Source organism: Aspergillus glaucus (genome assembly GCF_001890805.1).
Source record: "Aspergillus glaucus CBS 516.65 unplaced genomic scaffold ASPGLscaffold_13, whole genome shotgun sequence".
NCBI classification, from domain to species: domain Eukaryota; kingdom Fungi; phylum Ascomycota; class Eurotiomycetes; order Eurotiales; family Aspergillaceae; genus Aspergillus; species Aspergillus glaucus.
The window spans coordinates 604087-631730 of NW_019170465.1; the positions used below are offsets into that span (position 1 = coordinate 604087).

Sequence of the window (27644 nt, forward strand, 5' to 3'; positions counted from 1 at the left end):
TTCTATAAAGAGAGAATGTTACTAGAAGGGAAGGGGAATGACGCACCTCGATCTTTGTATAAATGTTTATGCACGAACCTTGAACAGTGAAGTCGTGGTGTCTACGAGGGTGGCTTAATTCCGTGACAGTATGCGATAAAGATTGCCTCCCGAGAGCCGCGTGTTTTTGCTGCCTCGCGATTCTACTACGAATGAAGGCGACAGGCAGTTTGACAGAGCGCCACTCGATCATGACAGTTTCCTTGAATGTATTTTGGAAAAGCCCAGGCTGCAGTGGTCAGCTTTTTGGTGGCTCCTTGTCTTGCTCCCATCATATCGGGCTTTCGGCTTTGGGCCAGCCAGAAAACTGCTGCTCAAGCCCGGTTCATAATGACCATGAGTCTTTTGTGAGTTTTTTTTCCCCTTGAAAAGGCATTATCCTCGCTTTCTTTTCTCTTTTCCTTTCTTTCTTCTTGCCCTTCGCTGCCCACTTCTGGCGTAAGACGTGGTTTTTTCATGCCGCTCGTTGTCGGTCAGATTATCCTTTCGCCTGAGAACATAGGTCTATCTACATAGTGCAAAATGGCAAAAATCGAGCACACTGGGCGGCAAGTAAAAGAAGACCAATCCGCCAGAGAACCGTCCTGGTGTCGATAGGACAGTTTGCGGAGTATCTCCGGACTCGGTCATTCCCATCGACAACCATGGAGCTGCAGCGCAGCAAGTCGGAGCAGTGAGCGGCCTGTAATCATCCAAGACCAGGATTTGACAGTCCGTTTTGCCAGCCGCTTAGATTGTACTCAGAGTAAGAGTAGGGCACCCAGTGGTATGCTGGATGTGGCCCGCTGAGGCATCTCCAGCCAACAGTAGACGCAACGCGATCTTGCAAAAACAAAGTAATCGAAGTCCAACCAATGGTTTACGGCAGATAATCACAATCCTGGGTATAATCCAAGCGCCAATAATCCTCTAGGGTGTTGGGAGTAGCTTGCGGCGAGACCAGGTAGCACCTGTGAAGTTCATACGCTCACAAGTTCTATTCTTGCCTGTGATCCGACAAGTTTGCCGGAGTTTACTTACCCTGAATTGGTCCCAAAAGTAGGGACCGACCGAAACGCTGGGTGCGTACCTGACAGAGGAAAAATACCACGAGCTTCGGATAATCAGCAACTATCATAGAAGTCCCCGGAAATTGGCTATCGTGATATCACAAGCCCGTAAGCGAGTAGAGCTAAGCTGTAGCCCCGTATCTCCTCGGTCGCTCATGAGATAATTTCCGCTCAGGAGGGTTCAAGTCCAGAAACAGAACAGAGGTCAGCGCCCCTGATAGGCCCTTCATCCCGGACCATATTACCGTTGCCCATTGGTATTGTACGTGCGAGATTTGAATGTGTGTCTTGATCGATAATGAACGGGCGGCGATGGGAGATTGCTATGGCGGAATCCTCTGCGCTCGGCGTGGCCATGCACCCCAACGAATCAGAGAAGGGCTCAGAATAGAGAGAATCTATATAGATTAAAAAGTGAGAATGACCCGGTGTTTGCCATATTTTGATACGAAGCCTTGGCTTGTAAGCCGTTGCTGGCAGTGAGAGGAGTGGTCGTGTGGTCAGTGTCAGGCTGAGGTTGACAACTGCGGAGGATGATACGTTCTGCACCGCCACGTTAGCGAGCAAGCCACATATCTCAGATGTGGCCCAGAATCTACAAACCAGTCCTTTACTTCACCAAATCTGCATCCTACTATTGATTATAGATTGTCTTCCATTTATCATTAAACCTGCTAAGTACATGATGAATAAATATATCAATAGGGAAGATATTCTTGAACTCAACCAACCCAGCGCAACTCACAAGAAAGCAAGCAAAACGAAGAGAATCAGACAGACTCCCCACAGGAGTTATCGACCACCGCATCCTTCCACCAGTTCGACGGCTCATCGCTGTTCTTCTTCGCCTCATAAAGAATCAGCTGAAGAAACGAAGTCTCGGGCTCAAGCTGATAATCGCGCTTCAGCAATGGATCCATTTCACTCTGCACGTAGACCCACGCATACATAGACCCCATATCCAACTGACGCCGGGCCATTTCTCTCAACAAGAGATCGTCAGGTCGCTGGAGTTTCTCTTGATTCGCAGTACGGCCGTAGTACTCGTGCTGAAGCAGACCGTGCTCGCCAGCGGGGACACCGAAAAGGAACATGTCAGCCTCGTCAGGTGTGGGAATATACTTCCACCGGATAAACTCCCTTAAGACTTCGTAGTTCGTGCGGAGGGCTGTGCCTTTCAATGCGTCGCGCAGCAGGGTTAAGCTTTTCTGACCCAGGAGGAGGCGTCGGAAACCTGAGCGTGGGGTTCCGGATACGTTATGGGTGAAGCGCGATTCGATCTGAGCGAAGATAAACACTGCGTAGAAAACTTCATTGTCCGACCAGAGGTATTTGTTCTGAACTGCGAAGGTGCGACGGCGGTTGTCGGGGATGTCCATGAGGAACCATATTTTCTTCAGCACTCCCACGCATCGAGAGGTAAGGGTGTATCCACTCTGGTCGAAGAGGTCCATGATGTCCTTGACAACTTTTTCTCTGGAGTCAAGCATCTTGAGCCATCTCGGCGACGGGCGCATCTCCAACACTTGCCCGGGGATGTTTTCAGGTCTGGGGCCGCGACTGTAAACGGTGAGCTTCTGGTAGCATGGATGAGAAAAAGTTTGAGCAGTGTCGCCAAAGCGTTTAAACGCGAAGCGCATTATGGTTGCTTCAGGGTTCGCTTTCATGTAGGAGTAGAAGCGTTTGGAAGCCGCATACAGGTTGAGGAAATCGTCCACTTCAAGCGAATCGATAACCCTAGTCAGCAGCTGTGGGAATGAGGTCAACACGCCAGGAAAGTCCAAATGTGGGCTGAAGTGACGGCGAACTCTGGTGCTCTGAGATGCAGTCCGGTCCCTGGGTCTATTCGCAGAAGTGGTGTTCAGATTCCGCAGCCGAGGCAGCTGATTTGAAGACAGCGGGTAGTCCTGCTGGCCGATAGATTCATTACACTGCCCAACATGCGCATTTGCACGGTTGTTAGTTGCAAAGCTTTGCGAATGAGAAGTACCAACGTTGCATCCATTGCGACTAACCAAATAGCCCTGCGCACCGATGTTTTCGTTCATTGACTGGACTACCCTTCCAGTAGCGTAATTGGCAGGATCACTCGTCGTCCCAGATCTAAGAGATTGAGGTGTCCGAGCCGTCGACGAGGGAGGCGGCAGAAGAACACCATCAAACCTCGCGGGAGCCACTTGAGGAAACACAACAGAGCCTTCGCGTGAGAATTGTACCAAAGAAGGAGTGTTACTCTGGCCTCCTGACTGCGCACCTGGCTGCGACTTGGTGTTTTGCTGCTGGTCTGGCATGGTAATCATATCTTGTGGCGCTATACCAGCTATGCGCTGTTGATGGATGAGGTACGCCTGCAAGGATTGGTTTGCGTTCACGGGGACAAGCCTCTGCTCGGGCGCAGCCGGCTTAAACGCATTCTGATTCGTATTCGACGCAGGAGCTGCTTGGCCATGGTTCGAAGGAGGCTGTATAGGCATAGCCCGACCACTACTTGGTTGCTGAGTTCGAAGTCGATTCGTAGGGGCTGATTGCACTCGATTATGAGAACCTTGCTGTCCAACCACAGCTGGCCGAGCACGACGTTGGTTTGCATTGGGCATCGTGGTCATCTGGATAGGCGCTCGAGTATTGGCCCGTATATTACCACTAGTGGTATCGTTCACTGCAGTGTTTGTTCCTCGAGTAGCATTACGTTCGGAGCCAGCTGCAGGAACCCGCTGGTTTGACTGCGCTGAGGGCTGGCTACGGTCGGGGTCGCACATTTGCAGCAAAATTTCAGAGGCCTCGAGGATCTCACGAGCGTTTCTTGTCTGCGGCATATTTACTAGCGTTAGTATCACGTTGATTTTGATGCAGAGCAAGGATTCAAAGGAGAGAGTCGAGAAGCTGCTTAGGGCTGACATACCGGATATTTATAGTTGGATGGCCTTTTTAACTGTTCAGAGGCGGTGGCAGAAAGTGAGGATTAAAGAAGGAAAGGATGTGAAGCTACTATTTTTTATGAGTGTGATTCATAGATAGGATTGAAGCAGTGAATGACTAGGGCTAGGACCTGTGAGGAAACCCTTTGTCAAACCAGTTGTTTGTCATGAAAACAGAACAAACATAAGAAACAGATCCCCAGTAATAGTTCTTCCAAAAACATAATATTTTCAGTAACTTCCTCAGAGGAACAGATATACACAATTTGTTATCATGAATATCAAACAAAGGACATGACTTGAAAGAGTGAAAGAGGCATAGACATCAAGGTAACGTAGGACAGTATTGGTTCGAGTTGAAAGAAACAAGCCAAAGTGTTAAAACAGCCCCAACGCACCACAGAGAGTACCCCCATAATTTATGAGGCGTGAGAAATATGTGTAGAAAGAAGAAAATGGTCGAAGTAACATCCAGAAATGAAAAAGAGAAAAGAGAAAGCAACATGCCATAACCCATTAACCTGTTGAAAGGTAAGCAACCGAAAATCTAACACCATCAACGATATCCACTGTTAAACGAGGATAGCAAATATATGGCACAAACAAGGGGCATCGAATTTCGTCATTATCTATGCAGGAGCGTCAAGAACTCTTCACGAGTCTTTGCGCTCGACCGCATGCATCCCAGCATACAGCTTGTCGTGGTGGTGCTGCTCGTCTTCTGCACTCCACGCATCACCATGCAAAGGTGGGAAGACTCCATAACGACACCTACGCCTCGAGGTTTCAAGACCTCTGAGATGGCTAAGGCGACCTGCTTGGTAAGACGCTCCTGCACCTGAAGTCTTCGCGAAAACATCTCCGCAAGGCGAGCGAGCTTCGAAAGACCGAGGACACGGCGGTCCGGAATATATCCAATGTGCACCTGTGATTAGATACTTGATTAACCGAGGCGCCCTGAGAAAAGGGATATAGCTTTTCGTACCTTTCCGGTAAACGGCACCATGTGGTGCTCACACAAAGAAAACACCTCGATGTCCTTGACAATAACGAGTTCGTCGTGGTCCTCGTGGAAAACGGCGCCATTGACGAGATCCCTGACATTCTCTTCGTAGCCTTTGGTGAAATACATCATGGCTTTGGCGTATCGCTCTGGTGTCTCCCGCAGTCCTTCTCTTTCCGGGTCTTCTCCAACACACTCGAATATTGTCCGTACAGCGCCTGCAAGCTTCTGTACCCGCTCTTCAACCTCCTCTGGGGTCGATTCAAGTCGCTCCCTAGTTCCGGGGCCTGTGTAGAGAAAACAATGTCAGATACAGCACCAGACACGTGTTTCCCATGGTCGCTTCACTCACAAGGCCAGCTCAGTCCATCAAAGTCAATCGGAGGTGCAAGAGTATAAGGGCTCGCTGGCCGACTGACTGTCGCCGGTGGAGTCAACGGGCCTCCCTCATCTCTCGGATCGCGCGGTGGGTCATTCAAAGTAGGCCTGGAATTTGTTTGTCAATTTCTCAAGTACAATATATCGCCAAGCGACGGCATACCTGGAGCTACCTGAGCTGCGTACTGCAGGAGTCGGACCGTTCTGGTCATCCCTGTTGGCATTGGTACCGTTGGAATCGCCGGCGGGTTGTGTCTCTGTCTCGGACGAAGCAAACTCAGCCGGTATGCGCGGAGAGAAAGACGAAAGGATTGATGAATTAAGGCTTTCGCGCTCACGGGCAGCGCGCGTGCTAGTAGAAAGGTGAAGAGGTGAACTACCATTCAGAACATGGGGAGGAATGGCCGACTTCGGTTTCGGCCCCTCCGGGGGCGACCCAGAACCCATGACTTCAGTGCTAGATAAAGACAAGAACCGGGTAAGGCAGGCAAATGAAGAGGAGGATAAGGAGACGCAAATATCAGGCTTCAATCACCGAATCATAAAATAAAAGAAATGACAAGCAAATGGTTGATGATGGGGTAATGAAGTCAAAGTCTATATTTATTTTGCCGCGGGGCGGCTTTTTTGTCTGTCCGGCGTCAGTTCCCCGATTACTGATATTGTTCACCGCCCAGGGTACTGGACCAATGAAAGACATGGTATATGACTCCCGCTGAGGGGTTGAGATGGTGAGAGTATGGGTTAGAATACTCTGTACTATGTAGCAGGACTTCAGTAACAGCAGAATATGCTCAAAAGGGCCGATATGGACAATAAAGTGGGGGTCTATGCGACTAAATGACAAGTCTTCTGTAGTCCGGCGCCACGCATGCATGAACAGATGTAAATAAAGTCCTTTTAAAATTCTGAACGTCATCCGGCTTGCTTAGAAGTAAAACAATTAATACAAGAAGTGAGTGAAAATCACGTCGTACATGTATCCATATGCGTTTCCCCCAGTGCGAATCCATATCACGGCTCCAATTCCTCAGTCGGCACATCTTCCAGATCCTTGCCAACAATCGCATCGGATACCTTCCAGACCTGCAGCAGGTTGTCTTCTGCGGCGGAGCAAAGAACCCAAGGGTCATTGAGATTCCAGTTGAAGTCGGAAATACGGTTGGTGTGGCCACCGTGCATGAACAAACTGCAAATCGTTTCAAGTCAGTATTTGTCATCGGAATATTGAGGACAAATTGAGGAGATACATACAGCTCTGGAGGTCCATCCTGTGCATCTTCGGGGCTCTGTTCCTCACCTGCCCGACTAAGGTCCCAGAACATGATCTTACGATCGTAACTTGCACTGGCCAAGACGCTCTCCTCAAATGGGTGCCAGGAGATTGAGGTGACAGAGTCGTTGTGGAATTCGAGTGCGTGAAGTTTGCTCTTCAGATTACGCAAATCCCATAAACCAATAGTCTTGTCTGCCGATCCAGTAGCCAAAACCGTCTCCGCAGCCGGGTTGAAGGCAATAGTGTTAATCGCATCGCGGTGCTGGCCCTCGGCGGAAGCAGCGGCCGCACGAGTCGTGTCTGCTTCCCGAACATCGATGATCTGGAGAGTGATATCGTCGGATACGGTGCCAATGAGAGACGAATGGAGGGGGTGGTGCTGGACGTCGTTGACGATCGAGCTGTGGTGTGTGTACGTGCGAGAAGGCTTGAGGGCCTTGTTACCCTTCGTGTATGTCGTCAAGTCCCTGTATGACAATCAGTACCTAGGCAAATTGTTCAAAATAGAAATCTATCAGTCTTACCAGAGGCGAACAGTTTTGTCCTCGCTACCTGTCGCAAGATGACCCGCAACATGCGGACTCCAGCTAAGTCCAAAGCCTTCCTTTGTGTGACCCAGAAGCTCCATTTGAGGGTTCACCGTCCCCGTGGGCAGACTTGGGTGTTTCGAACGATCCCAGATCATCGCCCTTCCGTCCGTACACATGGTAGCAATGACGTTGGGGTTCTGCGGTTGATACCGTGCCTTGTTGACCTCACCCTTGTGGTCAATCTTCTGCACAATGTTGAACTTAATCTCCATCGAGGCCTTCTTGGAGCTACCTCCATATCCACCAATCTCGCCCCGTTCCTCATCGTAATCATCGGGGTTGGGTGCCGTGGGGTTGGGAAGCTGCACATGGGCGATCTGTAGATAGTTTTGCGCATCGCTCGAGGTATGGGTTCCAATCAAGAGGCGATGGGTTGAGTAGGGTTTGTCTGGGACTCTAAGAAGACATGAGCAAACTCAACTCGGCACAACGGGATTTTGACCAGAGAGTACATACTCTTGCTTATCCGGAAGCCATTGTGTTGTCAAAGTCGGCCACTCCAAAGCCGTACTCAGAATCATGTCATAGAGAAACGGTGCGTTCTTTTTCCATGTCTTGTATTCTAAACAATGCGAATCCCGTTTTAGCTCTCCGGTCACAGCGGAATCTGTGGGTTTGCAGCCAGCTCTTCTTACCCTCATTGATAATCTTCTCTTCAGTGCGCTCTTCTTCTCTCTCCTCCTGCTCCTCGAATCCTGCACCCAAAAGTAAGGTCAGCAAATGCTCCATACAAAACAAAGGAATTGCAGAGCTGATTCGTGCCTTCCTCGTAGTTATCCATGGCGGCCTGAGAATGCGAAATTGGGAACGAGAATTATAAAAATTACACAAAAAAGGTTACCGGCGTCTCAATTATCACACAAAGAGAGTAATAAGGATCTTCAAGAGTGGTGTAAAGGGTAACTAGTCAGGGTTCTCGACAAGCAGAGCTTAGAGTTGCGAGCAGGGAAAGCTCTCTCGTCTGTCTTAGAGAAACGCGACGTTTCCCCGTCCAGGCGCGTTAATGGGCGTCTCGGAGCCACTAGACTCTATGTGGAAAGAACAGGCTTGGCATGATGATGACTGTTATCCGAACGACTGCGGGCAAGTTGGAACCTCCCACTTCGTTGCCACGAGGAATCTCACTTGCCAACTTGTACCCAACGGCGTTTCTTTCGCCCTATTTTCTTATCACTTCTTTCCTTATTGTACTGCTCCCTTTTCAATTAGTCCGGGGTATTTTGTTCTTGTCTATTGTTTTTGTTTTTGTGTCGCATGTTCTCTGAGAATACCCAGTGCTTTCTTTTTGTCTACGACCACACTGTCGTTTTCTGAGTATATCCTTTGTGAACTTGGATCCTTCATTGGGTTCTGACGACGATTACGACGACCCGACGAACGAACGGACGATTGAAAGACGAAGTTATTACCTCTACCTGTATTGTTTTCCTGTAACGATATTACCGTTGACGCTTAATTCATCATGGGTGTTCCGAAATTCTTTCGCTGGCTGAGTGAGCGGTATCCGGCCATCTCGATGCTCATCGCAGAGAACCGGATACCTGAATTTGATAACCTATACCTTGACATGAACGGTATTATTCACAACTGTACGCACAAGGACAGCGATTCGCCAACGTTTCGCATGACGGAGGATCAGATGTTCATCGCTATATTCAACTATATCGAACACCTGTACGGCAAGATTAAGCCGAAAAAGCTTTTCTTCATGGCCATTGATGGTGTTGCGCCCCGTGCGAAGATGAACCAACAACGTGCGCGACGATTCCGAACAGCTCTAGACGCCGAACAAGCGAAGGAGAAGGCTATCAGTCAGGGAGTGGAAATGCCCAAGGAGGATGCATTTGACAGCAATTGCATCACTCCAGGAACGGAGTTCATGGCGAAGTTGACAGAACAATTGAAGTATTTCGTTAACAAGAAGATTTCGGAAGACAAGGATTGGCAAGGAGTTGAAATTGTTCTGTCTGGTCATGAAGTACCCGGTGAAGGTGAACACAAGATCATGGAATACATCCGGCGTTCGAAAGCACAACCCGATTACGATTCGAACCTTCGCCATTGTCTTTACGGTCTTGATGCCGATCTTATCATGCTGGGACTTCTCAGCCATGATCCCCATTTCTGTCTTCTTCGTGAAGAAGTTACCTTTGGTCGACAGGTTCAAAAGAAACCCAAGGAACTTGAGCATCAGAATTTCTATTTGTTGCATATCTGCATGGTCCGGGAGTACTTGGAGTTGGAGTTCCAGGAATTGGAGCAGGAAGGCATTTTAGGATTCCACTTTGACATGGAGCGGGTTATTGACGACTTCATCCTTATGGCATTCTTTGTCGGAAACGACTTTTTGCCTAATTTGCCGAATCTGCATATCAACGAAGGTGCCTTGGCTTTGATGTTTAAAATCTACAAGGATATCTTGCCTAAAATGGGTGGTTATATCAATGAACAGGGTGTCATCAACCGTGAACGATTGGGGATGCTTGTTAATGCTCTGAGTGACGTGGAATATCGCTTCTTCGAGGCCGAGTACTCGGACGCGCAGTGGATTCGCGCCAAGAAGAATGAAAGTGTTCCGGAACCAAATGGGAAGCACAAGAGCCTTACGGTCACGTCGGCTCAGAAGGAACTCTTCAAAGACGTGAAGAAGTACGTTCTGAACCGACCTGAAAAGGCGGTGGAACCGAAACCTTTAGACCTTCCTTCTACGCTTCTAGCTCGTGATCGCAAGTTCATCGAACAGCTCGCGGAAGATCTTCGTCTGCCATGGACAACGGTTCCTGATGAGCATGGCGACCGGTTTCTCCGGCTTCAACTCCCTGCGAGCGAGAATGGAGATGATGACGATGACGATGAGGAAGATGAAGAGGCTTCCATGGCCGTTCATCGTATCATCCGGAAATACGACAACGCCAAAGTGGAAGAGCTGTCACCTGAGGAGGCCCAGGAAGTGGCGGAGAAGAAGTACGAAATGAAGTTTCAGGAGTGGAAAAACAACTACTACCAAACCAAATTTGGTTGGGGCCTGGATAGCCATGAGGAGATGAGGGAATTGACCGAGAACTACTTTCAGGGTCTTCAATGGGTTCTGTACTACTATTACAGAGGCATCGCATCCTGGCCATGGTTCTTCCGCTATCATTATGCTCCAATGATTTCTGGTTAGTGCTACAGTGCAATTCGCAGTGACGATTCTAACAAACCTTTCCTTTAGACGTGAAACATGGTTTGAATGCCGATGTGAATTTCAACCTTGGCCAACCGTTCCGGCCATACGACCAGCTTATGGGTGTTTTGCCTGACCGAAGCAAGAAGATTGTCCCTCCTGCCTATCGGGATCTGATGACCTCGCCTGAGTCGCCTATCGTCGATTTCTACCCTCGCGATTTCGAATTGGATATGAACGGGAAGAAGATGGAATGGGAGGCTGTCGTCAAGATCCCGTTCATCGAGGAACGCCGCCTATTGGATGCCCTTAATGGAAGAGAACACCTCCTGACGCCCGAAGAGAAGGCAAGGAACGATTTTGGTGTCAGTCTCAAGTTCACCTACTCCCCTGATGTGCAGTTCACCTATCCATCAACCCTTCCTGGCGCCTTTCCCGATATCCCGCACTGCCATTGCATCGAGAATGCCTTTGATTTGCCTACCATGGATGGCCTGGAACCGTATATTGGGTTGGTTGAAGGTGTACAACTAGGCGCTGCAGCGTTAGCTGGATTCCCCAGCCTGAAGACTTTGCCGCACGTCGGCCAACTAGGCTTCCACGGAGTGACCGTATTTCAGCAAGAGAGCCGTAACGAGAGCATGGTCATTACGCTTCTTGAGCCCGGCAGCAGGTCGACTGGCGAGCTGGCCAAGTCTAAACTAGGAAAGCGCATCTTTGTGGGGTATCCTTTCCTGCAGGAAGCTTTTGTTGTCCGCGTTTCCGATGAGTTATTTGACTACACACTTCCTGAAGGATCGCCGCATGTTGTCGCTACTCCGCATGCCCCTCCAGAGATTGAAAAGTGGAGCAAGAAGGCCGATAGGATTGAAGGTGTCTATAGCAAACGACTGGGCACCATAATCGGCCCTGTGGAGGCTATGGTACATGTCCAAATGCTCAAGGGATTAATCAAGACAGACGAGGGCACCACCATGAAGGAATTCGCCGACATCCCTGGGCTGGAGACCGATTATGCCCTTCAGCTGATTGTCGATGAAGTAGTGAACCCCGACGAACGATTCATCGAACGGGAGGCCTTGCCGATTGAGGAGGAATTCCCCGAGGGATCTCGGGCCTTCTTCCTCGGAGATTTCAACTACGGTAGACCTGTTCATATCACTGGACATGATGACGGCAAGGTCAACGGTATGATTGCTTCTGTGAAAGGACGAGACCCTGAATTCGGAAAGGAACGTGCCCGGGAAGCGGAGAAGTTGTGTCCATACATGCCTTCCTATGCCATTGCGAAGAGCTTACACCTGAATCCTCTGGTGCTGGCGAAGATCACATCTTCCTTCAGTGTTGACGTTGAAGGCCAGCGCGTAAACCTGGGACTCAACTTGAAGTTCGAAGCGAAGAAGCAGAAGGTTCTTGGTTACTCACGTCGTGGAGATACAGGCTGGGAGTTCAGTCCAAAAGCAGTCAACTTAGTGCAACAGTACATGATCAACTTCCCGGAGTTCATTGCGGGCATTCAGGCAAACCCTCAGCGTGACCGGTACCAACCTACCGACTTCTATCCAGAGGAGGTTGCTTTCCAAAGAATGAAGGATATCCGGGATTGGCTCAAGTCGATCGAGGCTAAGAGCTTTGAGAGGGTCCCTCTCGATGCTGAACAACTCGACTCGGATGTGGCCAAGGTGATCGAACAGGATGCAGACACATACAATCAAAACTTGCCTCCAATGCTCCCCAAGAAGATCCGCGGTGTCCCTCGAAGTGCGCTTCTCCGTCCTTCGGACGTTGAACAGCGACTTGGAAACCAGAGCTTCAAGCTTGGGGACCGCGTTGTCTACGCCCAGGACTCCGGTAAAGTGCCGATCGCCACCCGAGGAACTGTCATTGGTCTTACCCGCACGCCACGGGCGCTGTTGCTCGACGTCGTCTTCGATGCTACATTCATGAGCGGCACGACATTGGGAGATAGATGTTCGCCCTTCCGAGGCCAGACTGTCCTGGCCTCTTCCGTGTTGAACGTGTCGTACCGACAGCTGATCGCTAGTACCCGAGCTGCCGCAAGCCAACAAGCACAGAGCCACATCTCGCCACTGACGACTGCTGGCTATGGAACACCTCTGGGACCAAACGGGCAGGGCCAGCTGAGAAGCGCACCGGCTCCTCCTCCCTTGAACAGCTCCTACCGCGGTGCTGTGGCTGGCAACGGACACGCACCAAGAGGCCGTGGCCGTGGCGGACTTCAACAAACCACATTGCCTTTCCGTCCCCATCCTAGCAACGGTGTGCCCCCAACTGGTCCTCGCGGAAACGGCAGAGGTCGTGGAGGTTACGCTCGAGGAGGATACCACACGTTAGACAACAGCCACCCAGATGAGGGAATTATCAAGAACAACCCGAACTTCCAACCCAAGAGCTATTCCCAGGTTCCGCCGCCCGCCTCTGTGGATGCACGTGGACGTGGTCGCGGCCGCGGAGGCTTCCGGGGAGGATTCCGAGGCCGAGGTGCACCCCGTGGAAGAGGTGCCGCTACAGCAGGTGATTCCTGATCGCGATGTTTGTCGTCTTTGTGATGGATTCAATTTGGTTTTCTTATTATTATTCGTGTAGTAGATATTGGTTTGTAGCCTGGTGGATAGGGTATTCTGTGTTGTGTAGGTTATTGGGTACGAAAAACGGAGTCGCAGAGCATACACATCAGGTCCTTGGACCTTCTGTTTAGAAATGTTAGATGGTGTGAGGCTACACTGAGGGGGCTTATACCCAGCAATACAATTTTTTCGCTCGTTTACACATGACCACTTGGCGTATCATGATTATCCCTTCGGATTTTGCAGGTTCTCTTATATATAAACGGGAGGCTGTCGTATAAGGCATAAACAGCCACATCCTTGACAGCTGCGGTTAGGTGATACTCTTTTGAGCAAGAAATATATATTAAAATCTGTTCAGTTGTCTGAGTACAGAACACTATTCCTGTGGGCATGGGTGAGCCCTATGGGAGATGCTTTTGCAGAATACATCTCAGAAGCCATAATAGTTATGTATGATTAATTATTAAACTTTCCCTAGACCTAAATGAAAAAAAAAAAAAAAAAAAACATTCAATCTCTTTGTAAACCAACTTTTGTGCCAACCATATCCTTGAATAATTAAATTCCATCCAATTTCTGTTCACCATCGATCACAAAAAGACCCAAAAGAAAAAAGAAAGCCCACCACCAATCTCACCCCTCAAACAACAACCCCCTTCCTCTTCCTCATAACAATATTCGTCCCCACATTAGGCATGATCTGCTCCCCAATCCTCACATTCGCCGGCCGTTCCTTCCTCTCCCCCTCATACTTAAACTCATACTCCGCGATAATCCGGCTCATAATCGCCTTGATCGTAACCGATGCAAAGAACCGACCAGGGCACGCCTGGCGTCCAAATCCGAAATGCATATTGTGCGGGCCGATGCTGACGAAACTGTTCGTTTTGATCTCGGGATTCACGGACCAGCGGAGGCCGGAGAAGGGGGTTGGGTCGGGGATGATTTTGGGGTCGCGGGAGAGGGGGCCGGCTGCGAAGCAGATGTGGGCGCCAACGGGGAGGACGAGGCCGTCTGTGAGGATTACGGGGCGGCGGACGATGCGGTGCATGGAGACTGCTTGCGTTAGTTACTGGGTTAGACGGATGGGATGGGGGAGAGGTGCTTACCTTCGCCGGTAGGGTTGAATCGCTGCACTTCCTTCATGAAGCTATCCATGTGATGCTGGGAGATGAACGAGGAATGAGTGGCATTGGTCCAACCATTTGCAAGCGTGGCCTGAATCTCCTCTCGCAAGGGCTCCAGATACTCCGGCATCTCAATCAGATCGTAAAGCATATGCGTCATCAGCATCGAGCTGGTATGCACAACCGCCAAACTCATGATAATGAAAAGATTGTGCGCCATAAAGTCCGCATCCGCATCACGAGGGTTATCAGCTCCATCTATCATCCACTGCAGAAAGTCATCCGGCTTCTGGTAACTCGGATTATGCTTCTTCGCATGATGACGCGCATTGATCATAGGGATGAACAGCTCCTGCTTGACGAATTGGACCTGCTTATTGAGCTTGCGTACGCTGGGGAGGAACTTGGCGACCAGGGGACGGAGGAATTTGGGGAATGGGCGGAGGAAAATGACTGTGATGCCGACATTGATGGTGTAGTCGGTGACGGTTTCTAGCCATTTTTCGTTTCGGCAGATCGAGTCGCCGCAGATGATACGGGTGGTGGCGCGGGTGAGGAGACCTAGGAGCATATTGTAGGCGTTGACGGGGGTCCATTTGTCTAGATGGTCAGCATTTCTTCCATCCTTGGTGGTATATGCGGTACTTACCATCACACTTGGGGACCTCAATGTCGAAAGCATACTGAAGCTCATCAATAAGGCTAGGAACCAACCGACCTGTTCAAAGTCAGTGTCTACCACAGCTAGATTTAAAAAACTCGTCTAACTTACTAATAGCAGGATTGAGCCGCTTCGCAACAGTGAGCGAAGGCAAACGACTCTCAACCAACACGTTTGTATACTTCCCGAGCACATTCTAAATCAAACGGTCAGTCCTATCCCTTCTCTGCAGAAGAACAGCAACAAAAGGAAAGAATCCACGAACGTTATACTGAGCATCCAAAGAGCTCAGCTCAGATGGTGCAACATTACGCAGCTCGTTGATATACTTGGCCGGCAACACGATCAGGTCTCCATCAGCTTTGAGGATGCGAAACGGGGTGTCTCTGTACTAAACAGAGACAGCCATTAGGTTTGTCTTGTTCAATTGATATGATGGTTAGAGACGTACCTTCTCGTAGCCCTCGTCAATGAGCTTCGAACCAACAGCGTAGAAAATCACACGATTGAAGAAAGTGGGTAGGTAGCGACTGTACTTGACGGTGGGCACGCCAACGAAATCGCGATCTGGCTTGTAGAGAACAACGACGCCCAGTATCAAGGCAAGAGCGAGGGTCAAATGCCAAAGGCCCAATCCCAGGTCTTCGAGCATCGTGAAGACAAGGGAGGCTTGTAGTTGGGTGTCTTGATGGATCTGAATAAGGTGGGAAGAAATGAAGGAAGAGTCGATCTGTGCAAAGAAGAATGGGAGAGGAAGTTGTCAGAATAGAAAGAAAGAGAGCAGAAGAGAGGGTATTTATAGCTTAAGGATTGTATAAACAGGGCAAACTTCATTCTGTGATTGTCTGCATTCACTGCTTCCTCTTTGCCATTCACTGAGCAATCTCTATAACAAGGCTTCCCAGTAGTGGATAAACCATTTTAAGAAAACAATCATGCTTGGAGTACTACAGCTACTACAGCTATCCCCTGATTTTCTTTCACTGCCATGTGCTCATATATGTCTCTGAACAGAGCTCATGGCACTTGCAGAAAAGATATTAGGGTTGTTTTCGGTCTTGTTTGCATGACAAACAGGTGACAAAGAAAAGTAGAACAGACCAGTTTCGAATATAAATATAGACAGTAGCTGTTTGATTAAGCTTACACGGGATCTTTTATGGGCAAAAGAGCTTAGACCATCTGTCTATTGAACCAATTGAACTTTTGACTATCCCCTTTTATCTTTCCAGGTATATCACAGTAGACGAAACGCCAGGCGCAGATGCAATAGAAACAGAAAGAACATAGAAGAAATGTATATAGATACAGATATACAGAATAAATCCAATTACTCGAGCCCAATCCACCCATCTTCACCATCGTCCTCGTCGGCATCAGCCATGTTGTCATCATGTCCGTTGGCATCGTCACCATCCTCGATTTGCGAAAGGAGAGGAGCACTGGGCTTCTTGCTGGCAAGCACGGGCTGCGAGAGAAGATACTTGAGATTGTATGCGTTGCGCTCCGTCAACTTCTTCAGGTTGTCGCGAATGTCATCAATAGCGCGCTGGACGGCACGGAGTTCCTGAGCAAACGTGCCTGAGTTGTCCTTGAGGTACCGACCATGGCTGCTCAGTATAGACTCGAACCAGAGAAGGTTGAATTCGAGATGAGGCGTTTCCTCAGCAGCATAGGCGACAAAACGGAGGAGACGGGGTAGGTAGACAGTGGGCAAGGAGCGGACGACATGGGGGATGTTGGATGGGGGAATTCCTTCGTAGACGGCGCGAATAAGTTTCGACTCGTTGAGACGGAATGCCATGACCAGTGCTTTCAGGAACGTAGCATCATCATCAGCGGTGTCGGACTTGGATGCCTTCTTGGCGTTCTCGAGGGTGGAGAGGATGGTAGATGGCGTGATGTCGATATCGAGGTCGAAGGGATCGAATATGAATTCTGTATCCAGGCTGTAGATGAGAAGACCCTCTGTGGAAGCTGCACAGAATGCACGGCCCGTGGGCGCAAAGTCGACAGACGTGACACGCACTTCGGGACGAGTCCGACGGGCACCTGCGTCACCACGTTTAGCACCAGGGAGGGCACTGTCGATGCGGTCTTCCAGATCGGATGCTTCGCCTGTCTCGTCAATGAGACCCCGGGGGCCTGCTTCAGTCAGGTCGCGACTGTTGAGGAATTCCTGGGTACCGTCAAGAGAGGTGTTGACGGAAACCGTGAACTTCTTCACCAACGAGCCGGTCCTCACGTCGTACAAACAGATGAACTTGCTGTTTCCTCCGGCCAGAATACAGCTGCCGTCGGCACTGTATGTGATTCGGTTGAAAGACTTGGTTCCTTCCGCGGTGGCTGCGGTCCGGCGGTCAGACACCTTACGACCTCCGGAGACGTCGCGACGTCCGTCGACACCACCCTGCTGGACTGCGTCTTCTACAGACCAGAAAGACAATTGGCCGTCCAAACTAGACGCGGCCACTTGTTTGCCATCCGGTCGGAATGCGACACACAGAACGTCCGACATGAGCTGCAGAGGCTCGCTAGTCTGAGATCGACCGAAAATGCTCCATATCCGAACAGTGCGGTCCCAGCTACCGCTGACCAGATGACTACCATCGGCAGCAAATGCAAGGCTGACAATAGGACCTTCATGGCCTGACAGCTGATCCAGCAACTGTCCAGTCTGAACCGACCACACATGAATGTCGAATGAATCCGGAGAGCCAGCGCAAACCACTTCGCCGCTGGGGTCGACCGCGAGCGACGAGAAGGACAATCGAGAAGGTGCCGTAAAGGTTCGGAAGTTACGATAACGAATAAGGTCCCATGCACGTACAGAGCCGTCCAAGGATGAGGTATATAAAACACTACCCTTTTTGGCGAACTCGCATGCAGTCACTCCACTGGTATGCTCTGTGAAAGTCACAATGCAGAAGCCGGATTTGACGTCCCAAACCTTGATCTTTCCGTCGTCAGAGGCGGTGACAATCTTTTGGCTATCAGGAGAATAAGCGATCGCATTCATTGAGTCCAAGTGACCCTGCTGCTTCAGGATGTACGACTCTGATTGCCATTCCCATACAAGCAACTGGCCATGTTTCGACGAACCAAGCGCCAGCCACTCTCCAGACTGATTGATCGTGACATAGTCGATATTACTCTGAGAGACACTCAGGAGATGGATCGGGTTGAAATCGGGCAGGTCGTAGAGGCCAAACAGGCCATTGGAGAAACCCACGATCAAGAGACCAGTAGCCGCGTGGAATGTAGCGCAGTTCACCTTGGCATCCTGCTGCATGAAATAGTCTTTCTTGACGATTCTCCATCGGGCATCTGAGATGTCTTCCATGGTCTCTGGATCCTTCTTTGCGACATATTCCCACCTGAACAAGGCACCATCTTGACTAACGGTGTAGATCTAAATGCGAAATATATTAGATGCAGTTTCCAAACAATGGCGGTCATGTAGACTTACTGCTTCTTGGTTAGCCGAGAAGTATGCACCCTTGACACCCTGCCGGTGTCCTGCCAAAGTTGTAGGCTCAAACCCGTCCTCCGGATCCAAGCTCCATATCCGTGCGGTCAAATCCTTGGAGGCCGTGAGCACGAAGCGAGAATCACTGGACCACTCGAGATGCTCAATAGCATCAAAATGACCTGCCAGATCGCGGTGGAGTACAAAGGGAGCGAATTCGAGCTCTCCGTTGGTATCCGTTCCCGGTGTCGATGGGGTGTGCCAGAATTGCAATCGTCTCCCTGCACCAACTGCGAAAAATCGCCCTGACGGAGAGAATTTGAGGGCGGACACACATCCCTTAAAGGAGAAATGATGAATCACAATTCTGCGGTGGAAATTTGTCAAGATCGCACGGCCATTCTCGTCGACGGAAAGCAATAAATTGCCCTTTGGCGATAGGTCCAACCGGTCGATGTTGGTGCGATGCGCAAACGGGAGGGTATAGGAGGTATTGCTTGCGAGATGTCAGCTCATTGCCATGATAGTACAATCAATAGTAGCGAGAATTTAGTGATACATACTGCACCAGGTCAAAAACCGAGACCCGATTGCCTACCGGTGACAGCAGACAGGTTCCATCGGGAGTAAAAAGCAGGTTGCCTTTGCGATAGACCGTCCCTAGAAGGTTGGAGAACTAACAGTAGTCAGAAAGAGTCTTAGAGATCTCATATAGCAGAAGCATACCTTGAAATCCGTCTTCATGGTGTCAATCGTCCACTTGACGTTTTTTCTCTTTTGCGCTCGTCCAAAAAATGTCTTCCTAAACGGGCGATAAGAGAAGAACAGATCAAATGTTAATCCGCCCCGAAATGGACTAGTCCTAAACGGGTAGGATGCTATCCGGGGGTCCCGCTATACCAGAATAGGACTAGCGGCGCGTGATCCACCAATTCAGGGGCAACTCCAAGCCTGGGATTGATTTCGCCCAAAGAAGGCACGCCGGCGACTTTGGATCGGGAGCTTCCAGCCTGCGTTCTTCTCTATTTCTCTTCTTCGACCTCCTTCCCTCATCTCCCTTTTGCTTTCTTCTCCCCCCATTGTCTGTGCCAGCTTTGTTTGTGCTTCACTGGCTTCATTTCCTCTCCGTTGGCCTTATCTTCTTCCCCCCCTGCGGTCCGGATTTATTATCCCTATTCCCCTCCGTCATTTTTGACATCGTCGGTGATCGGTTCTTGCTTGTTTAACCCCTATTATCACCATGGCCCCTACTACGGAGACTGCCTCGCCCATTGGCATTGCCAATGTAAGTAATCGAATCCCAGATTCAGTATACAATGGAATGAGGGGAACGTTTGCTAACTTATCTGTTTCTTTAGCTGCCCAACCAACGGTGTGTACATTTTTGATATTGCAACGGTTGCAATTGAAATAGAAAGAACGATGGAGATCCTAATTGTGGTGATTAAAACAGGCACAAGATTGTTGCTAAGCGGGGTGCGGCGTTTACTATCATGGTGGGTTCCCGGTTTTATAGATACAAACAAGAAATGGTCCATGCTGACGGTGGAGGTTAGGTTGCTGGAGAGTCGGGATTGGGAAAGACCACTTTCATCAACACTCTGTTTTCGACTACCATTAAGAACTACGCCGACCACAAGCGCCGTCACCAGAAGCAGATCGACCGTACCGTCGAGATCGAGATCACCAAGGCAGAGCTGGAGGAGAAGTTCTTCAAAGGTTGTTCACGGATGGATCCTGGATCGTGATGATGTTGCTAATAATGGCTGGACTACGCAGTTCGTCTGACCGTCATTGACACCCCCGGTTTTGGAGACTACGTCAACAACCGTGACTCCTGGCAACCCATCATCGAGTTCCTCGACGACCAGCATGAGTCGTACATGTTGCAAGAGCAGCAGCCCCGTCGCACAGACAAGATCGACATGCGTGTGCACGCTTGCTTGTACTTCATCAGACCGACCGGCCACACCTTGAAGCCCCTCGACATCGAAGTGATGAAGCGGTTGAGCTCGCGTGTCAACCTCATTCCCGTCATCGCCAAGGCCGATACTCTTAGCCCCGCGGACCTGGCCCGCTACAAGACGAGGGTAAGAAAATCGAAGGAGGACGTGTTCATGGATCAAGCTGACTGTGTCATAGGTCCAAAATGTTATCGAAGCCCAGGGCATCAAGATCTACACCCCACCGATCGAGGAGGACGATGAGCACGCCGCCGCCCACGCCCGCAGCTTGATGGCCGCCATGCCCTACGCCGTGATTGGATCCGAGAAAGATGTCAAGACTCACGACAACCGTGTCGTTAAGGGTCGTCAGTACGCTTGGGGTGTTGCTGAAGTCGAGAATGAGGACCACTGCGACTTTAAGAAGCTGCGTTCAATTCTTATCCGCACCCACATGCTCGACCTCATCCACACCACCGAGGAGCAACACTACGAGGCGTACCGTGCACAGCAGATGGAGACGAGGAAATTTGGCGAGGCCCGACCCAGGAAGCTGGACAACCCCAAGTTCAAGGAAGAAGAGGAATCCCTGCGGAAGCGTTTCACAGAGCAGGTCAAGGTGGAGGAGCAACGGTTCCGCCAGTGGGAACAGAAGCTCATTGCCGAGAGAGACCGTCTCAACAAGGATTTGGAAGCCACACATGCTGCGTATGTCCCAATCCCATTATGTGTGAAGAGTTCATCGACTGACCGGCATAGGATCAAATCACTTGAGCAAGAGATCGAGCACCTGCAGGGCCCGAGTACCCGAAGCCACGGACGTCGTTAAGATATTTTGGCCACTGCTATGAACGAAGTGGAAGGACAAAAACCCACGGAGGATGGTATATGCGACTTCTTCATTCCTGTTTATTCTTGATTACCCCTATTTCTTCGATTTTCGTTGCGTATCGGGGCAGTATCCATAATGGGCTGTGGCTCGGCCGTGATACGCTGGTTACCCTTTTTATTTCTTTATTTATTTTGCCGGCTGATAGCTAGCGATGGTTTTTACATCGTTGATAATACTGAGTTGTATTCGTAGCGTGTCAATACAATTAATCTGTGTTTGTTGGGTGCATTCGCTCGTCGGCGGTGAAGTAGAAGTCCTCGGCATGATGCCGGAGTAGGTCTCCATTATTCAAGTAAATCACCTCTACAAATCCTTCATTATTTGAGTCTAGTATACTGCCCATGTCTGCGAAACAATTCTCCAGCCAGCACCTCCACACCCTCAAAACACATAATGGCAAGCTCCCCGCAGCTCCAGCTCCATCTCCGATGAAAACTAACCAAGCACCCAGGCCCCGTCAATGCCATCACATTCTCCAGCTCCCCGGGAACCTACCTGCTAACAGGATCCTCCGATCGCTCAATCCACCTCGCGCGCGCAGTCCCCAGCAGCACGAACACGTACCCCGCAGAATCCACCGCCCCAATCCAACGCTACGAAGCCCACGGCTACTCCGTCCTCGACATCGCCGTGACCGCAGATAATGCGCGCTTCGCCAGCGTAGGCGGAGATCGCGCTGTCTTCCTCTGGGATGTAGAACAGGGTATTACAACGCGTCGCTGGAGCGGGCATAACGCGCGTATCGAAGCGGTGCAGTTTGCGGGTGAGGGGGATGCGGTTGTTGTTTCTGGTACCCTCCTGTTCCCTATAACCTCTTGATCGCAGCAATGCAGTCCAAATGCTAATTAATCAATGGCGAAGGCAGCGCAGACACAACAATAAACCTTTGGGACGCCCGCGCCTCCTCCCACAAACCCCTCCAGACCCTCCCCGAAGCCACCGATACCGTTTCCACACTGCACGCGCATATGCCATTATACTCAATAGTCAGCGGGAGCTACGACGGGCGCGTACGGATCTACGATATCCGTATGGGACAGACAACAGTCGACGTACTTGGTGCTCCGGTGACTAGCGTACGGTGCTCGGGGGATGGAAATGCGGTGCTTGTTAGTACGTTGGATGGAAGGATTAGGGTGCTTGATCGGGGAGATGGGAAATTGCTCAAGGCTTTTCCGGGGGAGAAGGAAAGGGATAAGGAGGGGGAAGGACCGGTATATCGGAACGAGGAGTTGCGGATTCGATCTGTTTTCGCTGTGAATGATGGGGTCGTGCTTAGTGGGAGTGAAGCTGAGAAGGGCGAGGAGGATAAAGGGGCTTGGGGTGGACGGTTTGTCCAAGCAGGTATTCAATCGCAGTCCCAATCTAAGAAGCAAGCTCAAGCGTATGTGTTTGCTTGGGATGTGTTGAGTGGTGAGGCTATTGCGAGTGTTCCTGCTGGGGAGGGCGTGAGGGCTGTTAGTTGTGTGGCGTGGAATGAGAAACGGGAGCAGTGGGCTGGGGGATGTTCGGATGGTATGTTTTCTTCAGGTCTGGTTGTGGTTTGCTTGGGTGCTAACTGGGTGTAGGGACTGTTAAGGTGTATGGTTGATGGATATCCAGTGGTATGGTTTTACAACTTTCTTTCCATGGAAGGATATCCCTGGTGATTCGTGAGACAGCAGCCAGTCACTCAATCTCCTATCAAGATACTGGTTCAAGCCATAGCAGGGTATGGAAGACAACCCCGGCACTGGCAACCTGGACAACCCGTTATCGTCCAGTGTGTTTAATCTAAACTGGACGACTTCCTCCGATGTCAGCGTGATCACCAAGAATACAAGCCTGACTACAAGTCCAGATATGAGAGATGAATATAATGAGTAGCGAACCGCTATTTCTTCTGTCATGTACTATACATACCCGCTCCAGCTGAATCTTAATACATGGGTTCTGTTCACTTTTCTGTTCTGTTTTCCACGACACCACAACACCCAAGGCTCAAAAAAGAAAAAAAGAGAAAGAGAAAGAAGAATACTCGCTCACAACCAGAACTTTTTCAAGCCGTATCACACCGTCCCAACCAACTCCAGGCCAAAACAAAGCACACAAAAGACGAGACCAAAAGAGAAAAGACAGGAACAATCAATCCTCAAATCCCTGAATCAACCCATCCTCCAACTCCCGCTGCTCCCGACTCTCCGCCTCCAACGCATCCACGGCACGAGTCAACTCATACTCACCAACAAGGATTGTCCCAGCCCTCGCCGTACTCAAGAAACTAATCTCCACAGCCGTATCGACCGAGACATCAAAGTCTGGTTGTAACCGGTGCATAGGCATAGACGTATTCGCGTGGGTATAAGCTAAGCGGACTGGTCCACCGCTACCAACACTGCTAGGGGTGCCGTTGGTGCTTCCGGCGCTCGAGGAGAAGACGTTTTTGATGAAACTGTCGAAGGACGAGGAGTGTAATGTAGAACGAGAATTGGAGGAGAGCGCTGCGATGCTTGTTGTTGAAGTCGAGGCGTTTGTGGACTGGTCCAGGGTTCTGCTGTCGTTGTTATTGCTGTGGGTTGCTTCTGCGAGACGGCTGGCAACGCCGCAGACGATACCTGTTGCTTCGAGGGGGAGTTTGCGGAGATCGAGCATGATGGGCACGAGGATTTCTTCTTTCGAGCCTAGGAGGAGGCTCGATTCGTCGTCGTTTGGTTCGGGTGTAGAATCTGCGGTGGAGGAGAAGAAGCGTGGGAGGAGGCGCTTTTCAAGGAGGAGGGAGGCGGCTGGGTCAGCGGCTGTTAGGGTTAGGGAGAGGAAACGCGGGTTATCCACGAGTAAGGTTGTGGTGAGAGCTTCGCGGAGGATGGAGATGGAGCTGGCGTCGCTTGTGTAGCGGCGGTGTGCGGCACATTGAACGAGACGCAGGGAGCGATCGACGGAGGGGAGGATGTGGTTTTTGTGAAGGGAGGAGAAGGTGCGGGTTTGCAGTTCGTCCAGTGTCGAAGGTGGTGGTGTGGATGGGGGAGAGCCCATGCTGCTCGGAGAACGCGAAGATGCCGGACTAAAGCAGCGATTGAACTGGCTGTGGTGACTGTTGGCGAAAGTCTCGGTGGAGATTTCGAATTGAAAGCCGCGGTTCTCAAGAGCCTCGATGACTTGGTTTTTGGATTTGTAGGGAACGATGATGTAGTCGGAGAAGTAGGTCGAGACGAAAAAGATAGAACTTTCCGGTCAGCCCTATACACCATACAGACAGGGGAAAGACGTACATTCCCGCCATAGCCAACGGACTCGTCAACTCAAGAACCCGCTGACCAGCCTCCAAGCCCTCACCGTAGACCTGCATGGCAATAAAATCGTCCCTCGTGATAGACAAACTGTCCGACTCGGACGAAACAGCTCGAAACCCCTCAACCAGTGGGGCAAAGTACTGATCAGCCAACTTCCGCGGACACATCACGGAGCACTCGACTGGCGTGATCGAGATATTCAAGAACGCAGGCTGCTCTGGTGCAGCTGTGACTGTGCCGTCCTCGAGAGCAGGTCCATCGTCCACGTTGATGTTCACGATAGTCTCCCTATCATCATCCAGAGGACTAACCTCGTGGAAAAGCACCTGCAAGATAGGCTTCAGGAAGAACGGATACAAGTTGAGAGGAATATGCACCAGGGCCAAACGGTCCTCCTGTACCTCGACGATAGTGGTTAGTGAACGAAGGATTGCCATGATTGCAGCATTCAGATAGATAATAGAGAGGCTTGCTCACCATGAACTGCACCTGAGCAGAAATCAGAGAAAGAGATTGATCCATTATGGCTCATGGAGACAATTCAGACTGGTGCTGAGAGAGTCTGAAGACTTCACCAGTTCTTTGAGGATGTAGGAGAGGAGTGAGACTGTCTAACATTCACTGAACTGGCAGATGTGAATAAAGTAAGCGGCTTTTTCTGGCATAGTCACCCCTTACACCATGCTGCAATGCCAGCAGAGAAGCACGCATAAATGTACAGGGAATCTACTATGAATCAGCTATACATAGTTGTAGAGGCAGTTGAGAGGCAAGCATGGCGTCAGTTGCCGGAGAGAGCACGCAGGCATACCTTCTGTTAGGGAACAGTTGTACAATTAAGAGTAGTTACAATGAAAAAAAAAAAAAAAAAAAAAAAGAAAGAAAGAAAGAAAGAAACGGCGACAAAAGAAAAAGAAATCTCGAATTAAAAAGATTTATAAATCGAGTTTGCAACGCGTTATCTTCCATTATGCATTCTTTATCGCTTTATCTATCGCCGTCGTCGATGCAACGTTTATCGCCGGAGTGCTTCATTGCCACCAAATACGGTAAATTCCTATACATACTAGATAATAAAGAAGAGGCAACGCCTGCAATGCACCAATGGTCCCAATACAAAAAATGTACGCAGTAGATAAAAATCAATCGTCATCCACTCGCGCCCGCTTCGATCCGCGGTCTTCCTGGTCGGCCTCCTGAATGCCATAGCGCTTCTGCCCTGCGCCTCCTGTCACATCTGCGATCATGTTGTCGATGCCAAAAGGATCGGCTGTATCTTTTTCGAATTGCACGGGACCTTCACGGGACTAGTAGAGTAAAGTTAGCACGCAGGCATATAAGAATAATTGGGAGGGAAAAAGTACCTCATCTGTAGCTCCCCGGAATCCCTCCTTCGCCTTGCCCAACACCTCGAACCGGCTCGACTTTTGAATCTTGCTCATCTCTGTATCCGCAGACTCCTCATCGTCCACATCCACCTGCGCCCGTGGCCGGTAGATGCTGTTGATCGCGTCCTGCGCCGCAAACAATGGCTTGTCGTATGGGTTATCCTCATTGAAGCCTGCGTTCAGGCCGCTCGTCTGATTAAACAATCGCGAGTCCCACATCGCCTCCGAGGACTGCGTGGGCTTCGCCAGCCCCAGCGCCACCTTCTCCGAGATATCACGGTTCTGTTCACGTGCCATGTGCTGGATCCGGCGCTCAGTGCCCATGCGCGATTGCCGAAGCTGCCGCTCTGCATCCTGGCGGCGTTCACGACGCATGCGCTCTCGCTCACGAGCTTCTGATTCGTCCTCGCCGGGCGTGGCCGACCGTGACGAATAAGCAGAGGGACTACGGCTGACGCTGCGGGATCGAGATCGTGCCTCACGACGAGCTGCACCGCCAGCACTGGACCCCGCTCGCTGCTCTCGGGCCTTCTGGGCGAGCGACCGCAGATGCTCTTCTTTCTGCGCCTTCTCCTTCTCCGCCAGCTTCTGCTGCATCTGCGCACGTAGCCGGACCTCCTCACGAGCATGTCGGTCCGCAGTAAACAGTGCCTCGGCAAACTGGGCGAATTTGTCATTAATCGAGACATCCTGTAGGCCACGCCCGTCCGCAGCCAGACGCTTATCCAACGGAACCGTGTAACCCTTGGGATTCTTCCAATTCGACACAGGCGGCGGGATCTTCCACGCCTCCTGATCCTCCGCCGTCAACTTCCTAGGCGGCGAGTGCAGAATGGGCGGGGGCGGCGACGGCGGTCCACGAGGAATCTTCTTGTGCTTGAATTTCGGCGGCTCCATCGGATCCTGCTGTCTCTCCACGATCTTCATAATCCGATCATTCTTCCCACCCCCATCCCCCGACGATGAATCCCCCATCTGATTCGCTGGCGTATACCTCACAAACGTCGGCTCAGCCCTCCTACCCCCCTTCACATTCTTAGGCTTCTGCGCCGCCACAGCCCCATCGACCAGATTCGCCAGCGCATTCTTCGTCTTCTCCATCTGCTCATTCACCTCGTCCTCCGATGGCCGATCCAGCGAGACCTCGCCCATATCCACTCGCTGCCGCAGCGGGATTAGATCCTTGAACGACGCATGCACGACTCGGTCGTCACTGTGGCCGCGGCGCGCGATCGCATCGTATTTCACTTTCCCTTCCGCGTCGACTTGCACCGCCAGAGCATTCGATTTCGAGGCCGTGCCTTTACGGCCCATGTCGAGGGGGTATTGGGCGACTAGGATCTCGGGGAACGCGCCACCGTCGCCAAAGTCTTCGGCTGAGCGAGGGCGCCATCCTGTTCGGTTTCCGTATGGAGGGGGGCCGGTTCTCTATTCCGAGTAAGTATTTTTCAGAATTGAATAGGTAGTTCAGTATAAAGTACTCACCCTTAACACAACTTGCGTCTCATCAATCTGGTCGGCGCCAACCACCCGCGGCCCACGGGGCTGCGCGTGCTGAGGCAGCTCTTCCTCCTCACCGGTGTATTTTGGCTTTGGAAGAGACTTGAAAAGCCCCTCTGCTATTGATGTCATTGTCCCCGTCGATATATGGAATAATTAAAGGTAAGAAGGTGGAAAAGTTGATGAGGTTTTCTGTCTGGAATTCGCCGTCGAAGTCGGTCGCTTTCTGCCGGTTGCATTTTTGGTTGTTTGGGCTACCGTACTTACTATGCAGATATGGCAAAACTACTACGATTTATCAAGGGATTAAACGAGTGATAGAAAAATAGTCGTATAAACGTTTATTCATATTATGCTAGGAATACATGGGAGATTCCAATAAAGA

At 50.6% G+C, this 27644-nt stretch overlaps 9 protein-coding genes across 9 annotated transcripts; 2 read left to right on the forward strand and 7 right to left on the reverse strand.

The window, feature by feature from the left end:
- Window positions 1-1726: 1726 nt before the first annotated feature.
- ASPGLDRAFT_467290 (uncharacterized protein) lies at window positions 1727-4286 on the reverse strand. Its single transcript, XM_022546512.1, has 4 exons — window positions 3991-4286; window positions 3104-3895; window positions 2037-3019; window positions 1727-1978 (listed from the first exon to the last, which is right to left on the reverse strand). The coding sequence occupies exons 2-4, from the start codon at window positions 3845-3847 to the stop codon at window positions 1948-1950; spliced, it is 1758 nt and encodes a 585-aa protein (XP_022399887.1). The 5' UTR covers window positions 3848-3895; window positions 3991-4286; the 3' UTR covers window positions 1727-1947.
- A 345-nt stretch (window positions 4287-4631) lies between these two features.
- ASPGLDRAFT_128623 (GTP cyclohydrolase I) lies at window positions 4632-5834 on the reverse strand (the record flags this gene model as incomplete). The annotated part of the gene is made up of 4 exons (XM_022540818.1): window positions 4632-4931; window positions 4992-5296; window positions 5362-5495; window positions 5551-5834. The coding sequence occupies 4 exons, from the start codon at window positions 5832-5834 to the stop codon at window positions 4632-4634; spliced, it is 1023 nt and encodes a 340-aa protein (XP_022399888.1).
- A 567-nt stretch (window positions 5835-6401) lies between these two features.
- ASPGLDRAFT_128785 (WD repeat RBAP46/RBAP48/MSI1 family protein) lies at window positions 6402-7982 on the reverse strand (the record flags this gene model as incomplete). Its single annotated transcript, XM_022540828.1, has 5 exons — window positions 6402-6576; window positions 6642-7130; window positions 7188-7649; window positions 7710-7815; window positions 7889-7982. 5 exons carry the CDS (start codon window positions 7980-7982, stop codon window positions 6402-6404), a joined length of 1326 nt encoding a protein of 441 aa, XP_022399889.1.
- Window positions 7983-13525: 5543 nt separating this feature from the next.
- Window positions 13526-15450, reverse strand: ASPGLDRAFT_173781 (cytochrome P450; the record flags this gene model as incomplete). The annotated part of the gene is made up of 6 exons (XM_022542802.1): window positions 13526-14066; window positions 14120-14737; window positions 14787-14855; window positions 14910-14994; window positions 15064-15189; window positions 15250-15450. The coding sequence occupies 6 exons, from the start codon at window positions 15448-15450 to the stop codon at window positions 13651-13653; spliced, it is 1515 nt and encodes a 504-aa protein (XP_022399890.1). The 3' UTR covers window positions 13526-13650.
- A 449-nt stretch (window positions 15451-15899) lies between these two features.
- Window positions 15900-19039, reverse strand: ASPGLDRAFT_173784 (snoRNA-binding rRNA-processing protein PWP2). The gene is made up of 4 exons (XM_022542803.1): window positions 18994-19039; window positions 18831-18943; window positions 18268-18763; window positions 15900-18210 (listed from the first exon to the last, which is right to left on the reverse strand). Exons 1-4 carry the CDS (start codon window positions 19009-19011, stop codon window positions 16129-16131), a joined length of 2709 nt encoding a protein of 902 aa, XP_022399891.1. The 5' UTR covers window positions 19012-19039; the 3' UTR covers window positions 15900-16128.
- Window positions 19040-19411: 372 nt separating this feature from the next.
- Window positions 19412-21081, forward strand: aspC (septin CDC12). Its single transcript, XM_022542804.1, has 7 exons — window positions 19412-19552; window positions 19626-19639; window positions 19721-19763; window positions 19824-19986; window positions 20047-20357; window positions 20410-20918; window positions 20970-21081. The coding sequence occupies exons 1-7, from the start codon at window positions 19508-19510 to the stop codon at window positions 21037-21039; spliced, it is 1155 nt and encodes a 384-aa protein (XP_022399892.1). The 5' UTR covers window positions 19412-19507; the 3' UTR covers window positions 21040-21081.
- A 362-nt stretch (window positions 21082-21443) lies between these two features.
- Window positions 21444-23109, forward strand: ASPGLDRAFT_1494219 (WD40 repeat domain-containing protein; the record flags this gene model as incomplete). Its single annotated transcript, XM_022542034.1, has 4 exons — window positions 21444-21498; window positions 21554-21892; window positions 21964-22617; window positions 22671-23109. The coding sequence occupies 4 exons, from the start codon at window positions 21444-21446 to the stop codon at window positions 22691-22693; spliced, it is 1071 nt and encodes a 356-aa protein (XP_022399893.1). The 3' UTR covers window positions 22694-23109.
- A 117-nt stretch (window positions 23110-23226) lies between these two features.
- Window positions 23227-24893, reverse strand: ASPGLDRAFT_67442 (ACT domain-containing protein; the record flags this gene model as incomplete). The annotated part of the gene is made up of 3 exons (XM_022549139.1): window positions 23227-24304; window positions 24351-24766; window positions 24849-24893. The coding sequence occupies 3 exons, from the start codon at window positions 24891-24893 to the stop codon at window positions 23227-23229; spliced, it is 1539 nt and encodes a 512-aa protein (XP_022399894.1).
- A 429-nt stretch (window positions 24894-25322) lies between these two features.
- On the reverse strand, window positions 25323-27406 carry ASPGLDRAFT_48586 (SKIP/SNW domain-containing protein). Its single transcript, XM_022546924.1, has 3 exons — window positions 27245-27406; window positions 25736-27187; window positions 25323-25678 (listed from the first exon to the last, which is right to left on the reverse strand). Exons 1-3 carry the CDS (start codon window positions 27389-27391, stop codon window positions 25514-25516), a joined length of 1764 nt encoding a protein of 587 aa, XP_022399895.1. The 5' UTR covers window positions 27392-27406; the 3' UTR covers window positions 25323-25513.
- Between the last annotated feature and the right edge of the window lie 238 nt (window positions 27407-27644).

Coding starts and splice junctions, on each gene's coding strand:
- aspC (XM_022542804.1), top strand. CDS start 19,508: ATGGCCCCTACTACGGAGACTGCCTCGCCCATTGGCATTGCCAAT. Junction 19,987..20,046: donor GGAGGAGAAGTTCTTCAAAG/GTTGTTCACGGA, acceptor TGGACTACGCAG/TTCGTCTGACCGTCATTGAC. Junction 20,358..20,409: donor TGGCCCGCTACAAGACGAGG/GTAAGAAAATCG, acceptor ACTGTGTCATAG/GTCCAAAATGTTATCGAAGC.
- ASPGLDRAFT_467290 (XM_022546512.1), bottom strand. CDS start 3,847: ATGTGCGACCCCGACCGTAGCCAGCCCTCAGCGCAGTCAAACCAGCGG. Junction 3,020..3,103: donor TCGGTGCGCAGGGCTATTTG/GTTAGTCGCAAT, acceptor CATGTTGGGCAG/TGTAATGAATCTATCGGCCA. Junction 1,979..2,036: donor CAGTTGGATATGGGGTCTAT/GTATGCGTGGGT, acceptor CGCGATTATCAG/CTTGAGCCCGAGACTTCGTT.
- ASPGLDRAFT_173784 (XM_022542803.1), bottom strand. Junction 18,764..18,830: donor TCGGTTTTTGACCTGGTGCA/GTATGTATCACT, acceptor ACATCTCGCAAG/CAATACCTCCTATACCCTCC. Junction 18,211..18,267: donor TCTCGGCTAACCAAGAAGCA/GTAAGTCTACAT, acceptor TTTCGCATTTAG/ATCTACACCGTTAGTCAAGA.
- ASPGLDRAFT_48586 (XM_022546924.1), bottom strand. CDS start 27,391: ATGACATCAATAGCAGAGGGGCTTTTCAAGTCTCTTCCAAAGCCAAAA. Junction 27,188..27,244: donor AGACGCAAGTTGTGTTAAGG/GTGAGTACTTTA, acceptor TACTCGGAATAG/AGAACCGGCCCCCCTCCATA. Junction 25,679..25,735: donor TCCGGGGAGCTACAGATGAG/GTACTTTTTCCC, acceptor TTACTCTACTAG/TCCCGTGAAGGTCCCGTGCA.